This window comes from Podarcis bocagei (assembly GCF_964188305.1).
Source record: "Podarcis bocagei genome assembly, chromosome: 5".
Classification (NCBI taxonomy): Eukaryota; Metazoa; Chordata; class Lepidosauria; order Squamata; family Lacertidae; genus Podarcis; species Podarcis bocagei.
Window position 1 is genome coordinate 61,830,844 of NC_138129.1, and position 15,964 is coordinate 61,846,807.

At 41.2% G+C, this 15,964-nt stretch overlaps 1 protein-coding gene across 1 annotated transcript in view; it reads right to left on the reverse strand.

Annotated features, from left to right (window-relative positions):
• OMA1 (OMA1 zinc metallopeptidase) overlaps positions 1-15,964 on the reverse strand; it is a 38,042-nt gene that overhangs the window by 2,790 nt on the left and 19,288 nt on the right. The window contains exons 7-8 of the mRNA XM_081196894.1: positions 13,478-13,552; positions 10,621-10,770 (exon numbers count right to left, since the gene is read on the reverse strand). Of these exons, the coding sequence (XP_081053020.1) occupies positions 10,621-10,770; positions 13,478-13,552 (225 nt within the window). The remainder of the gene's footprint in view (positions 1-10,620; positions 10,771-13,477; positions 13,553-15,964) is intronic.

A 15,964-nucleotide genomic window follows, 5' to 3' on the forward strand; every position in this document is an offset into this window, starting at 1 on the left:
TCGCCCCACCTTCACAATAGGTTCATGGTCAAGCTGGCCCTTAGGTAGCTTCCGTTGGCATTTTGCAGAAACCCTCAGTGTAGTTTAGACATCGCCTGTTTACACAAACCAATCATGCTCTCAATGCCACAGCCTACCCCTTGAGTAGTACACATCAGTGGAACACAAAGAGACCAACTCCTGTTGCCATAGTTAAGTACAGTGGACGCTTGGGTTGCAAACGTGATCCGTGCGGGATGCATGTTCGCAACCCGCGTCTGCGCATACGTGGGTTGTAATTTGGCGCTTTTGCGCGGAGCGCAATTTAGCGCTTCTGCGCATGCACGACTGCCGAAACCCGGAAGTAACCTGTTCTGGTACTTCCGGGTTTCGGCGGTCCGTAACCTGAAAAAACACAACCTGAAGCGGCTGTATCCCGTGGTATGACTGTACACAGACAATTCTGGCTGGCACGAGGAAGCAATTTTTATTTTTATTTTAAGTTTAAATTTTAGAATCATTTTGTGTCTGTGTGACTTCCACTAGACACAGAGAAATAAAAAGCTTCTCTCGCAGAGCTGGCTATTGAAGCCATATTTCTCCTCACAAAAAATGCTTCTTCAAAAAATGCTATTTTCTGAAACTAGCCTAGAAACAAATATCAGCTTTTGGAAACAAGTTCCAGCCAAACAACTTTTTTAATTTATTTATTTGCACAATCCAACCGTGGAAAAAGAATAGTTGACTCATCACCAAAGGCACTCTGAGTTGAGGGTCTCACATACCCCTCTGACATCGTTAATTTATTTTTATTATGCTCCCATCTCCTCCCTCCCCTGCTGTGAGTACATTTTTCTTCTAAAAAATGTAACTTTGTTTTCCAGATGGCCCTCCGAATATCGCCCATAGAAATTCACAAGATGTATATCAAGCCGTTTCCACTTCAGCAACCAATCAATTCCTTAACAGATATTCGCAATGGCAGAGTTTCCTCTTGTTCTTCTTGCTGAACAGAAGCCACTGCAAGACTGCATTAATGTCAAACAGCATTATTCAAGCCAAGGAGAAATCTAAAGATTTAGGTTGTATCTTGAAAAGGGCAATGTAATCCGCTTTTAAACTAATTTAGCATTTTTAAATCTCTACGCTTCCCTCCCCCCCCCCTCTTTTAACTATATAGTGTCTATCTCCCCTTTCTCTGCTTTAACTTATCTAAAACACTGGTGCATGTAGAAGGAAAACCATCAAGAGCCACAAGACAGTTCAGAGAAAACATTCGTACCCCGTGGAGGTGGATTCCCCCCCTTTTTTTCCTTTCTTATTCCACATCAAGCAGTTAGAGGGGGCGAAAGGTGGCTGATTAAACACCCGCCACACTGATTCATACTCCATTAAATACAAGATAAAGACTACAGACACGGCTGAGGGCGGGCTGAGCTCAGCACGGCCCCTCCTGCAGCCACACTCCAGACAGAGTGATATTTGCAGCAATTTCCAACCGCTATGGGAAAAGTTAAGTCTCATTAAGGGAGTGCCCTTCCTTGGCTACTGATGTTTTGTTTAAGGCCAGCAGTGCGCTGGCATTACTGGCAACATATGCTGCTGCTTTGCAACTGGTGGGGTCAGGACCTGCTAATGGGCGGCAGCGTGACCTAAGGTGTGCCGCAACAGCAGAGATCCCCTCATATGAATATATGGCAGAAATAACAATAGCAGTACAATCCCATGCATGTTTACTTGGTTCTATTTAGTTCAATGGGGGTTACTCACTAAGTGTAGCCTAAGGCCATACCCTGGGGGGAAATGTGCTTTAGATAGCGGGAAAACACATTAATTTATTGTATGTTTAAGTATACTAAAGTAGTGACCTAAAAGTCAATATGTTTCAATTTAATCTTTTAGCCACGGGAGCTCATGGCAGAAGTTTCTTTATGTAGCTTGTTCCTATTATGTGATGGTGAATTCCTCTTTCTCACTCATGTAAAATATCCGCATCTTTCCCCCTGAGGCAAAGGCTGGATATTATTTAGAAAACACAGCCAAATGACTTGTGCATGGCAATATGCTTAGAATGCGCCACGGAAGATCATCTGGGCGTTTGCTCTATCATGTCTCATTCATAGCAAGAAAGCACTTGAGGGAAGGAAACCCACAGAACTCATGGGGAAAGTGTGAATTCTGTCCTCAAAGTAATCTACTTTATCAGATTTTTTAAAGGAAAACAAGAAAATACTATGGAAAGGCAAGCTGCTTTAAAATTCTGAAGCTTTGAGAGGGTTTGCCAAGTAATTTAGAACAAAAATGCTTTAGAAGTAGAAATAAAAGTGGCCACATTCTCATCTAACAGGTTTCCTGAGAAAATACATATTCTCACAAATGCAATCTTTAGCTGACAGCCTGTTCGTTACTGTACAGCAGGTACACATCGTATAATCCAAGAAAAGGGGTGTTTTTTTCCTTCCAATTCTGAAAATGTTAGGTTTTCTAGCCCTGTGCAGTTTCAAGGCCAATTCAATTATACCAGCTAGTAAAATATTTACCTTTGAGTTTGTCTGTGTCACAAGCAACGTGAAATCTGGACTGAGAATGAGTGATGTTTGTACAGAGCAAGCGGCTTCTCCATAAATTATCTAAAACCTGGAGCATACTTTATAGCCAATACTTGTGCTTCAGAACATTGGACAATTATACTGTGTTGTTTTGTTTTAAGATTACCTTTATGTCCTACTCCTGTCAAACAGGGACAGACTATTTACACCACTGGCCCCGAAATAAAGAAGTGCCTTTGAGTTTAACATGCAGGTTTTTAAATAGGCAGATAGCATTTGGGGGGAGTGATTATTTTAGGGATCACACCAATACAGAGGGGGTATTTAACACTTCCCTCCCCTTTTGTCGTCTTGAGGAAAATCTCTCCTCTAAAGGTACAATCTGCATTTCTTTTATTCTTCCATGTTGTCCAAAATTATTCACACGTTTCCTACCAAGAAATCAGACACTGACTTGCAGCATATTCAGGCCTGTTTCTAAACAAGTCATCTTCAAACCAGGGGGTGTGAAGCTGCCTTAACTGAGAGCTCTTTATTTAAATCTAAAATCCCTAGTTTGCACATAATGCTAAACTGAGAGTCGTTTTAAATTCTAAAGTTTTAAATGACACAGGCGATCTCATTAGGGCACGTATCAATTCAGCCAAGGAGGAGCTATGAACCTTTCATCCCAACCAAGTGCTCCTGGAACCAGACCCCAATGTCCTACTCAAGGTTAACACCAGTTTCCACAGAGATCAAGACATAGTCCTGCCGAATGTCTGCATGGTCAGGGCCCAGAGCCAAAGCTAACACCTCACACTTGCAGATCCCAGCCCACTCAGTTGGGGGGGGGGTGGCAGCCACAGCTGCAATCCACAAGAACACCCCCCCTGGAATAAATCTACAGGGCAGCCACCTGAGCTCATATCTCCACATCCAAGGGGGATACGTAGGCCTCAGCAGTGACGGCCTTTAGCAAGTGGGTGGGTGCTCCAGAAAGTTATCCTTGCTACCCTAGGATGGAATTACCACTGCTTTGGAACAAGCCCTGACTGTATGCTCTAACCATTACGCTAAATGCCAGATAAGCTGCTGAGCAGGATTTTGTCACATTTGGGGAATACCTATGGGAGAGGTTTGGAAAACCAGACTGCCCACCTGGGGCTGCTGTCGCTGGGAGCCCTTGCATGAAAGCAGCCAGACAAAAGGCCTGCTAGGAAAAGCTGCTCTAGTTGAATTTCTGCCTGTATTGGCATGTTCAAGGAGGCATGCCAGAAAAAAGAGAGTCAATCCTCGAAGGGCACAATTCAAAGCAGAGCAAGTGGTCCCTGGTCACAAGATAGAGAGGCCTCAGCTGTGTTTCCACTGGCAAAATTATTTTATCAACATGTAACTTGGAAACATGATCAGGCTATACTGCTTGACCAAGCACACAGTATTCCTTGTGTTGCAGAGGATTTAAGGGGAAAGATATGACTGGGCTGAGGCTGTGTGTGTCTTTATCCCTGCCTCTGTAACAAAACCCTAATATGGTTCAGCACAGCGCCTTCTTGACCTTTAATCTGGATGGGCATGCAAAGGGACACAGTAATGTGATTTGCCTGAAATGCCTAGAACTAACCTGAGAAAAGGGTTAGCAAATACCAGGTAGAGCAGCATTTTTGTTAGGGACCAGGCAACGATTTCTTTCCCACTGGTAAGTCCCCAAACACATGCATACACAATCTGAGCTTCTAAGCAGAAAGAGCTGTGGCATTTGAGAGAACTTCTAAAATGACAGATGCAAGCCCTACCATGTAAATCATGCCTATGGAAAGTTCAACTGTCTAGTATCTCGTGGCAGCAGCCCCACAGAATCAGTATATTGTGTTCCGTGACATATTCTTATGACCCCCAATGCAGATGCCACTATTGCATTAATTATGGATGTAGGGGGAAAGTCACCGCAACTACTTAGGGATTTGGTAGCCAGGAAGTACAATTACCTTTTAAAAGGCCGGCATGTGAATGAAACCCAAGGGACAGCTTTTCCCAGGCAGCGACAAAGCGCGACATAGCAATATTCAATGAGATGTAAATGCCACTTTTTGCTTTTGAAAATCTTTCCCCAAACACTGAACACTTAGTTTAGAATGGAATTCACAAAGTGACATCAAATGAAAGAGAACAGTAAATAAAAATATGCTTTGTTTGTGTTTTTAAGCTCACAACAGAGTATTTCCTAGGCTTCAGTATCAACTATAGCTGCTTTCAACATTCCACTCATCATAATTTAAGTAGCTATAATCCACAGTTTGGAAAATCTTCATCTTACCACTGAGAGATACAAAACTGAAATATATCTCTGCTATTCCCTCTATCTATCTCTCTCATGTACACACGTGTAGCAGCACAGAGTTATGCATGCATTCCTCTGGATTTTCAATTAATTTATTTTTAAATGGCACATTTTGCATTATCAACTCTAAGGAGGAAACGGCCAGGCGCCCAACACACAGATGTTTCCTTGAAAGCTGCAGTGAAGTTATGTGATATATGCTATTAATATACTATTAATTTGAAATTAATACAATGAGCATTCAATGAACGTCTTCATAGGAACCCCTCCCTAACGCCATTAATGTCAGCTGCTTAACCGGGGAGCTTTTTACTCATGGGTCTGTCAGCAACCTAAAGTCATCCCAAAAAGAGCATTTAAAATTATTGGTTCTCTACATTTTCTACCTTTTGACTATCCATGTGTTAAATTTCCCATCTGACTTCTCATCCTAAATCTCTGAAACCTAACCTTACATTTTAAAATATCTCCCCAGCCACCCTGAAAACCAATGTTCCTCCCTTCCCATGCCCAGTTTAAAACCCCTTTCCACTTCCTGCTGCACAGCTCAAGGTAAGCCAGGAATGGCTTTTCTCTACATAAATGTGTCAGTGCTTTGAAAACAGTCAGCCTTGCAGGAAGAATGGATCACACAGCTTTTCAATAAGAGTCAGCACTTGCTTTTAATCCTGGAAGGCTCCAATACCACAGGCTTGAAAACAGTTGGGATTTCCCCTTCTCATATATGGGAGTGGGGGGGGGGAGAAATACTTTAGGTCATCTCTAGGAAATTCTGTATTTCTTCTTCTCATGCTGTATAGTTCAATCAGTAGATTTGTAGAAAGAAGGCACAGTATTTAAGATGATGAAGGTATCACATGCCTTGTGGTCACAAGCCAGGGGGTGCTTAAGTTAAGTTGCAGCATGGCTGCATTTACAAACAAGGGACCACTATTGGTCATAAAGTGAAGAGCACAACAACAAACCATGATCCTTGGTTCAAGTATAAAAGTAAGCAGAGGGCTATGGTTTGCTGCTCCCATTTGCTAGAGAGAAAGAATGAAGTGAAAGCAACTGACACGCTCACAGCAAGCATTAACCATGGTTTACTGGGATGTTCATATGCAGCAACTGTGGCCCTACTATATATGTCTGTCTGTCTGTCTGTCTGTCTGTCTGTCTGTCTGTCTGTCTGTCTCTCTGCTTTCCCCCAGACTCACTCCACCCCCAGCATTAAAAAACAAATCAACAAAAATACAAAAATACGAAACAGCATCAAGAGAGAAAAATTAACAACCACTTAAGAACCAAGAAAAGCTGGGCAGAATAAAAAGGTCCGGACTGCTTGCTTAAAAGCCATAAAGGCAAGACCAGCTGAACTGCAAAGAGAGAGTCCCACAACCAGGGTACTGTCACTGAAAAAGCCCTGGTTTTGTGTCATTGACAAGTGTACTCCCTTGGCAACAGAATGCGGGGTAGGACTTTTGGTGACAATGACAGCTGCTCCTTCTTCTTCTTATGCGACAAAAGTTGCATACCACTTGATTGTAGCAAAACCCCTAAGCAGTTTACAGTTAAACACAAATAATTAAAAACTAGGGTAGACTTGCCTAAACAAAAATGTTTGAAGCTCATGCTAAAAAATAAGGCATCTGCCTAATATCAATGGCAACTGTTGGGCCAGTTCTTGTGGGAGGTGTTGGTACTTCAGGGAAGAGGTGCAACTTGTGCACCAGCTGAAGCTGGGCAAAGGCATTCCCAGCTGCAACAGCCACTTGGATATCGAGCAGCTATGCCAGCTCCTGAACCCGATGGGACTTCAGATGGAGTACCACGCATTCCATAGCAGGCTGCATTCCTGTTCCAGAGTCAGCTTCTCTACTGATCATCTGAACTTCTTAATCGACAGCCTCCTTAGCATCAAATGCCTGACTCAACCCTTAGCATACTATACCAGACATGTTATGAACCACCCTGAGAACCAGCCTTGGATGAAAGCTAGTATACACATTTTAATTAATTAATTAATTAATTAATTAATAATAATAATAATATTAATAATAATAAGAAGAAGAATTGTAAGCTATACTGAGCGGTTTTGCGCAAACACTAAGCCATAGTTTGTTTGGCCTACGTATGGTTTGAACATTCTATCCAGCCCAAAGGCTAATGGGAGTTGCCAACAAAACATGAAGTGAAGCTGTGGTTTGTTGTTGATACAGAACCATGGTTTGTTTTAACTATGGTCTGGCATTATGTCCAAATCCATAAAATTTGCTTAACCATGGTTTGTTCAGCCACCCCACCCCAGACAATCATTAAGCTCGAAAACAAAGCAAGCTCAGGGAGGGGGTGGGGAGTCATGGTGTGTTTTCTCATCTGTGAGACAGCTTATGATTTGTGGAACAAAGACTGGTTAAAGCAAATCTATATGTAAACACGCAACATTATTGAATAAAACAAAAACGAAGTATGTCTCCAAATAAAGCAGAGCAACCTTCAGTTTAACTAACTGTCAGCGAACAAAACGCACAATATACATGCCATTTCTAAAGGAGAACAACATGCAAACCACAACTCTCTTCCTAAATCCAAGGACAACAAAAACGGTTAATGAACTTTCCAGATACTGCTGGCTAGGAGAGTGAGCAGAGCGAGAAGATCCTTCATGTCACACTTCTAGTGATCCACTTACTATTCCTGTCACAGAAATATTTAACTGAAGAGGAGACTGGAAGATAACCAATATAAATTATCTTCTTGCCCTCTAAGATTATGTCTGTACTGGCCAATTTGTGTATAAATTTGTTTCATTATATATCACCATTATTTTGCAGACTCTGCATCTAATATGTGTATTTGCAATTTGCACTCTATTTTCAGATTTGGTAGTTGTTCTCATTAAAAAAAATAAGAAAACACTAAGCATGTCAACTGATGCCTTTCAAAACAACATATTTAGAAATATATAAAAAGGAGTACATAACTTGCTCTGTATAAATTGGTTTTCATCTCATCCCTAAACAGTAAACCAATTTATGATGAGAAAAGTTGCTATTACAGAACAAACAGGACATAGCATACAAGGTTCAGGAAATGTTTGCTGCAAAAGACTGGGGACCGCAGCACTAATAAGTATTATTACTGCACCAGAGATTCACTGGTATGGACTCAAGCCAAGAGTACCACGAAATCAGAACCAGAATGTGAAGAGAAAACATTACTCCTAAAATATTAAGGCCCCTCTAATGTTTTTTTTTAAAAAAAACCTATAGTTTAATGCAAACAGGTATTTGCTTTGCTCTTTCCCAACTCCTTTAGTACAGCATTTCATTCAAGCGTCGCATTCAGATGAAGAAATGACATTTTTCGTAATTTGGGTATATCTAGGTCCTGTAGAACGAGCAAAGAAAATTCTTACGCAAAAAGAAACGAGATTTATTTTCCTACCTGATTCTTTGCATCCCTCAGGTTTGCATACTGAAATTGATTATAGTTGCTTTCTATGAGTCATTACTAATGCTTGTATGTATAACACCTGTGTGTGTATGTATAAAGTTTGTTTTACATTTGTTGTTTTAAAGGGGTCACTTAAGGAAGAAAACCTTACAGCTGCAGATTGCTGTCACCTGTAACTAAAATCAATGCTGCGCCTGTCTATATAATCTTACATTGTAACAGTTGTTGTTCACTGCAGAAACCACTATGTTATAAGTTCTATTATCTTGATACTTCATATATGGTATGTACTTCTATAGCACAATTGTTTATATAATTTTAATTTGTTAAAATATGTTGAATGACAACATTATATTCATTTATATTACTTAGAATATGTACAACTGATGAAGCCCATGAGAGCGAAACAAGGCAGTATTCCGGAAATACTTGTCAACACTGTGGAACTGTAGTAGGCTCCAGTCTGGACTTTATGAACATATGTGGAACAGAAACCAGCAGATATTTGGTCTTTGTGAATGAACTGATTTATTGGGACTTCTGTCTATGTTATTGCACTTTATGTGTTGTTTATGTGCAAGACAAACATTTGATATTGTGATAAGAATATATAGAAGAGTATTGTTTAAGTGAATGCACAGCCGGTTACGTCTTGTGTGTTTGTCAAATGTATTTCACGTGACTCAAGGTTTGATGTTGTTTTGCAAGTTGTTACATGGCGGTGCAACAGCAGCAGGAATAGAGGAGGGGTGAAGTTTGCACTTTATTAGCTGCATGTGTCATGATGCTCTGCATTAACCAATAAAGGTAAAGGGACCCCTGACCATTAGGTCCAGTCGTGGCCGACTCTTGGGTCGTGGCGCTCATCTCGCTTTATTGGCCGAGGGAGCCGGCGTACAGCTTCTGGGTCATGTGGCCAGCATGACTAAGATGCTTCTGGTGAACCGGAGTAGCACACGGAGACACCGTTTAACTTCCCGCCGGAGCGGTACCTATTTATCTACTTGCACTTAAAAAAAAACAAAAAAACCCAAGAAGCTTATTTAAACAACAAGACACTTTACTTGAAGAGAAAACTATCCAAGATCAAATTTTTGTTTAGAGTAATTTACCCCTACTTAAAGACAGATTGCTCTACATGTAACAGCTATGTACAAAAAAGTTATAAAATCGTCCTTGGTTGTACAACAATAAAAGAAAAACATTGAAATTATCCAATGAAATAAGGTATGCAAGGTTTTTGTTTTTCAACAATGAGAGCAAAATAACTTACTGGAATATAAAGATAAAAGTTAGAGGAGCATGCCATGGAGGAATGGGGCATTTTCACAGACCAGTTTGTTTTTACCACCCCATCTCCATATGATGCTGATCAAAACATACCATTGGCCATTTAGTTTTTTTAAAAAAAATGCATGTCTGTGCACATACACCAGTTACGTTATGTACAATGACGTGCTTTCAAACTGCTAGGTTGGCAGGAGCAGGGACCAAGCAACGGGAGCTCACCCAGTCGTGGGGATTTGAACCACTGACCTTCTAATCTGCAAGTCCTAGACTCTGTGGTTTTACCCACAGCGCCACCCGCGTCCCTTCTACATTAGTTTTTGTTTAAATATGGTTTAACATTGCATGCAAAACAGTTCTTACTTAGTGCCTGTGAGTTAGGGCCCAAGAGACAAGCAGTTGCACTTGAGCTCAAATCCTATGAAATGGCAGATTTGACAGAAGCTTAGAGGAACAGCTTGTTCAGAATCGCCTGGACTAGCGTCCACTGCTAAAAATCCAAAAGCATTGAGATTGAGGCCACATTAAAGCACTCCATTAAGATTACTTACAGACAAACTTGTGCTCTAATACTAGGTAACATTTAGCCTGGACTAAGAGGTCTGATTTCAAATCTCACCTTTGCCATAGGATTATTGTATGGCCCTAGACTGAAATATGAACAATGACAGGATCATTTGAGGGCAAAGATTACAAAGCAGTTTGCAAATGTATAAATGATAAATAGGAAACGGGAACAGGTTAGGAGTTGCTTAAGAGAGAGGCACATTTGTTCCTGCGAGAAAGCTGAAGGTCTGCAGCTTGGGGGGACCAAGATAGATTTCAGTAAATCTAAGCAATATACAGCAAGTGCTTCGACGGTATCTTTGTCTTAGAAAATTGGCAGCTAAGAAAGCAACTCATAATGACTATTAGATTTGGAGTGTGTGAGTGTGCAAAATCAATCCTATATATACACACTGCCCTTGGCAACTCAAAGAAGGATGGGACAGACATGTGAAAAATGATACTCAGTTTAAAGACACCAAAACTCCCAAACCACCTCACCTCTGGAATAAGTCTGTCCAAATGCTCAGCTCGATTCTCATGGGAGGGGTGTGTAGAAAACCATTCTGGCACTCTTGGTTGCCCTGTAAGAGTCTCAGCGAGCTCCATTTTCTGCCAGAATACAGAACTTGCTCTTACATCCATACAAGCCTAGAAAGAAAGAGAAGGTGATATCTCAGAAAGATACTGAACTGCAATCTTAAGATGCTTGTAAACATCACTGGCCGTTTCCTTCACGTCGAAAGCAGAGAAAAAGCATAGATAAGTAGGTTTCTCTACGTCTTCAATGCTCTGAAACTCTTGGGAGCAACAGCCTTAACGAAATAAAATCAAGTTGTTAATTTCTGGGCTGAGCAAAAAGTGCTTCGCAGGTGAGCTGGTTCAGATGCAACTCTAAACAATGACTCAACATGGGTGAGACCTGAGACAATAATAGTCAGAGCTGGCAGCAGAAAAATACATTTTCTAGAAGGGAAATGTAAGTGGCAAAGTATCATAAATGTTATGATATCAATGATCAAGAGAAAACTGTTTTAACTTCCATGGTTAAAGAAGAAAACAAGGGGAAAGAGAAAAAGGGGAAATAAATGAGCATTTATATCAAATGAAAGGCTGGAGCTTGCTAATGGCATGTACTGGGTTATAAATTAAAATTAAAATTATGGAACTACTGGGTTCCGTAGCATATGCTAAATGCTAAAAGAAGAGTAAAAGGAAGAACTGCTTAACATTAGCAAACTAACACTGGGAAATTGTTTTTTTAAGCAACAACAACCTATATTGATTTTTTTTAAAAAAAAATTAAAAGTATTGAAGACTGGAACTCGAGTCATGGAGAAACTGCACAGTGCCTGCAAATGCAAACAACTCTTGAAACAGAACAGGTGGCATTTCTGCACATATGCCAATGCAAGAGGAGGAGATACCAATTATGCTAATAGAAGCAAAACCATCTGGGTTAAGTTCTTGACCTTTACAGGCAAAGAAGAAGCTGCTGTAGCAAAATGGATGAAATGGAAACAGACTTATAAAGTGCTTGAGACAAATAAACACGCCACGGAAGGAAAGAAGGGAAGAGCTTATTTTTAAATAAATAAATCTGCTTTTGGCTGAAAACCCAATACTTCTCTGAATTAATGCACACACAGAGAGAGAGAGAGAGAGAGAGAGAGAGAGAGAGAGAGTTGTTGTTTTTAAGAGTTTTGGTTAACAATCAAAGCATTTGTAGCAGCACTGATTCCACAGATCTGGGTCTCTCCAGCAACCAGCACATTTACACGGTCCCAGTATGGCTCACTGTGACATGTGAACCAGGCTGTCCTCTGTTTCAATTGGTGTTGTTACAAGTTCAAGTTGATAACTGCAACACAGGTCTCCACCGCTTTCACTCTTTCTCCCTTTTCGAACAAGTAGTTCTGTATTACAACTACAAAGAGTCTCTTTCTCATAGACTGAAATTTCTCATTTCAAGTTACATTTCTTTTCAAATATTTTTTCGCAGCAACTATACTTTTCCAATAAAGATCTAATTAACCCTTTCCCTTGTTTTGGCTTAGTACTCAGATAGCTTCCTAGGCTGGGATGGTCTGAAACCCAGGGCAAATTAGAGGTCTCCATAGCTTTGGACGCAGAACTGAGAGATACACACGCACCAGGTTAAAGATGCTCCAGGCATTTGGATAATAAATATTACTGTGTGCTGGGGAGATGTGAGCCCTTATCAGAGGCACCAGCTTCTCCAGGCGATTGAGGAGATGTTGTGCGACATCCTGACATCGTGCATGCAGCCCTCTGAACATTGAGGGCTCCTGGTCCACTCCAAAAACACAAAACACATGGGGGAGGGGAGGAAGTGTCTCAGCCCTCAGAAGCCAGCGCCTATGGCTAATAAAGCAGCTGCACTGTGGTATCTATTATAAGGAAGTAATTTGTTATTTATGTTTTATATTTCATTGAAGGGGGTGGTTTTAACAATTTGTTATATGAAGCTGCACTTGGTTCCAGAATGGAGGAGAGTGAGGTGAAAAAGCAAACAAGCAAATAAATATGAACAAGGCCGTTTTCCCTCATCCAGACACCCTTTAAGTACATGCTGAAGCATCATTCTCTCCTTTGGGCGTAAATGCTTCCTACTTTTCTGTATCCTCAAAGGCCAAATATAAATAATTGTAACAAACCAATAAGCATTGGCAATATCGTCAACCCTAGAAAGAAGCTTGATGGATTTTCACCCAGAGGAATAAAAGTTCTTGTGAACAGCACTGTATGAAAAAAGCCTGTGAAAATAAGTGGTCCACTAACTTTGTTCCTCTCCCAGCAGTCAAGCTAACTAGTTTGTGTGTGTTCTAATAATAAATTCTAATACTAATACCAGCACTAGGTGGCAGTGGTGGTACAGTTATCCCATTCTGGTACATATGAACTGGCAAGGATTTTTTGTATTTTGATGAGCCTCATACTGAAATCCCAAATTATTCTTCATAATATCATTTTTATTAATTACATTCGAAGCAACCATCTCATGGCAGTTTACACACAAGACAATTGAAAACATTTAAAAACACAAAAACTGCAAATACATTTAAAATTAGTGTTTTTATGGAGCAGTCAAGTAATTTCGTTGTCCCCGATGGGTGCAATGACAATAAAGATATTATTATTATTATTATTATTATTATTATTATTATTATTATTATTATTAAACAAGACTAAAACCCTAATACAGCAGACAGCAAGGGAAAGGCCCGTTTATTTAAGGTGCTACAACTATACACAGAAAACCATTTGTGAAAAACACTGTCTACTTAAAAAGAAGCAAAGGAACTTTTTCTATCCTGTTGCCAAAAACTATTATTACCTTAGCAGCAAACCAAAGCCCAATTTTGTCAGCTTCCGCTTCCAATGTCCTGCTATATGGCCTATTGAACAGCAGCTAGAAGGGAAAGGAAAGAGACATCAGAACTTTGTTCTTGCCAGTTTCTGAAACCAAAGTAAGCATTTTCCTAACTTACATACAACAAACAGACAAGTTTCAGCAGAAGCGTTCCCCCTCCTGCTCTTTCTGCAAAGGGCTTAGAGAAGGGGCCTGTAGATGTACATTTTTTCTGGGGAATTTAGTAAACGTAAAGGGACCCCTGACCATTAGGTCCAGTCGTGACCAACTCTGGGGTTGCGGCGCTCATCTCGCTTTATTGGCCGAGGGAGCCGGCATACAGCTTCCATGTCATGTGGCCAGCATGACTAAGCTGTTTCTGGCGAACCAGAGCAGCGCACAGAAACGGCGTTTACCTTCCCGCCGGAGCGGTACCTATTTATCTACTCGCACTTTGATGTGCTTTCGAACTGCTAGGTTGGCAGGAGCAGGGACTGAGCAACGGGAGCTCACCCCGTCGCGGGGATTCGAACCGCCGACCTTCTGATTGGCAAGTCCTAGGCTCTGTGGTTTAACCCACAGCGCCACCAGGAAGCAGCTAAATCAGCGGTTGCATTAGCAGCCTGGCTGAGGACCTGCTGCGTTCTAGAGTTTGGTTCCAATAAAAGCCATGCATGCCAGCGGTGCTTCTTCACTTTTTTCTCTCTCTCTGGTCTACAGTAGACAGAATGATAGCATGTGCTCCAGTGTTTTATAGACTGAAGTAGTGGGTGCAGCTAAGTGGGGAGTATTTGCATGGCCTGGCAAATAATGACAAGAGGCCGGAGTTAGCCACAGGTGAAAAAAGGAAACTAAAATGCATGCAGGCAGATGTGTTTTGATAATAAAAGCAGTGAGGTATGCTGCAGACACATCAGATACAGATAAAGAAACATCTATGTGCTTTATTGCATTTAGATCATTTAGCTGTCATTGGTCCCATTTTACAGGTGGTTACATAAAACACTGAGGCACCGCAATATGTGTGTTCACCTTTAAATCCATGGCAGAGGTCTTAAGGAAAAAAGCACCTCGGAGCATATGCAGAGTGCCTTCCCCCTCATATTAAAGCTTTTCAATGCAAAATGTAATGCAAATATCCATGAATTATAATACAGTGTAAACCAACAACTGTTGGTGACAGCAGAGCACAGAGATTGAAGTCAGAGAGGTGATGAGGGAGGAGGGTAACGACTTAGGATGACTGTAGAAGAGGCACTGTCTCGCCCCAAGGAAAGCCCTGCCCAGCTCCAATCTACCTGCCGCCCAGTTCCCAAAATGTCATGGGAAATTACCCACACATTGTAAGGCTTCACACTGCAATTATGAAAGCAAAAAAACTTGGATAGCAGGTTTTCTGTGCAGTAGCCCAACTGAAAGTAAATTGTAGCTATGAAAGATGGACATGCCTTATTACAGCCTCAAGACTCTCCTCAGCTGCAATAGAGTTTATTCAGTTTCCACGTTTGTTCCTTTTTAAAAAAAACAAACAAACTTGATTTTTCTGCCTGATATTTGACAATACTGCCAAATTTTGTTTCGTTTTAACCCTACAGGCATGGGGAGCACATGGGACCTACAGATGTGGATAGACTCTAACTCTCATCAGCCCCAGTCTGCATACTGAGTGGTCAGGAACCACCTGCAGGGCCACAGGGGCCCTTGCCCTAGTTCTGTAATGGACCAAAGTCCATTTGAATTGATACCATATTTCCAACTGCATTTCAAATACCTCATATTTTGCATGGACCACAGGTTTCATAAACTTACTCCCCTTCCAGAGTGTCACTGACAATAGTGGAATTGGGATCTTTTTAATTCAGTACTCTGAGGATGCAGTTTTTCAAATCTTGTATTAATCATGTATTAATCTTGAGAGCAGTACATGTGAAAAGGATCTAGGAGTCTTGGTTGACCACAAACTTGACATGAGCCAACAGTGTGACGCGGCAGCTAAAAAAGCCAATGCAATTCTGGGCTGCATCAATAGGAGTATAGCATCTAGATCAAGGGAAGTAATAGTGCCACTGTATTCTGCTCTGGTCAGACCTCACCTGGAGTACTGTGTCCAGTTCTGGGCACCACAGTTCAAGAGGGACACTGACAAACTGGAACATGTCCAAAGGAGGGCAACCAAAATGGTCAAAGGTCTGGAAATGATGCCTTATGAGGAACGGCTAAGGGAGCTGGGCATGTTTAGCCTGGAGAAGAGGAGGTTAAGGGGTGATATGATAGCCATGTTCAAATATATAAAAGGATGTCATATAGAGGAGGGAGAAAGGTTGTTTTCTGCTGCTCCACAGAAGCGGACACGGAGCAATGGATCCAAACTACAAGAAAGAAGATTCCACCTAAACATTAGGAAGAACTTCCTGACAGTAAGAGCTGTTCGACAAGTGGAATTTGCTGCCAAGGAGTGTGGTGGAGTCTCCT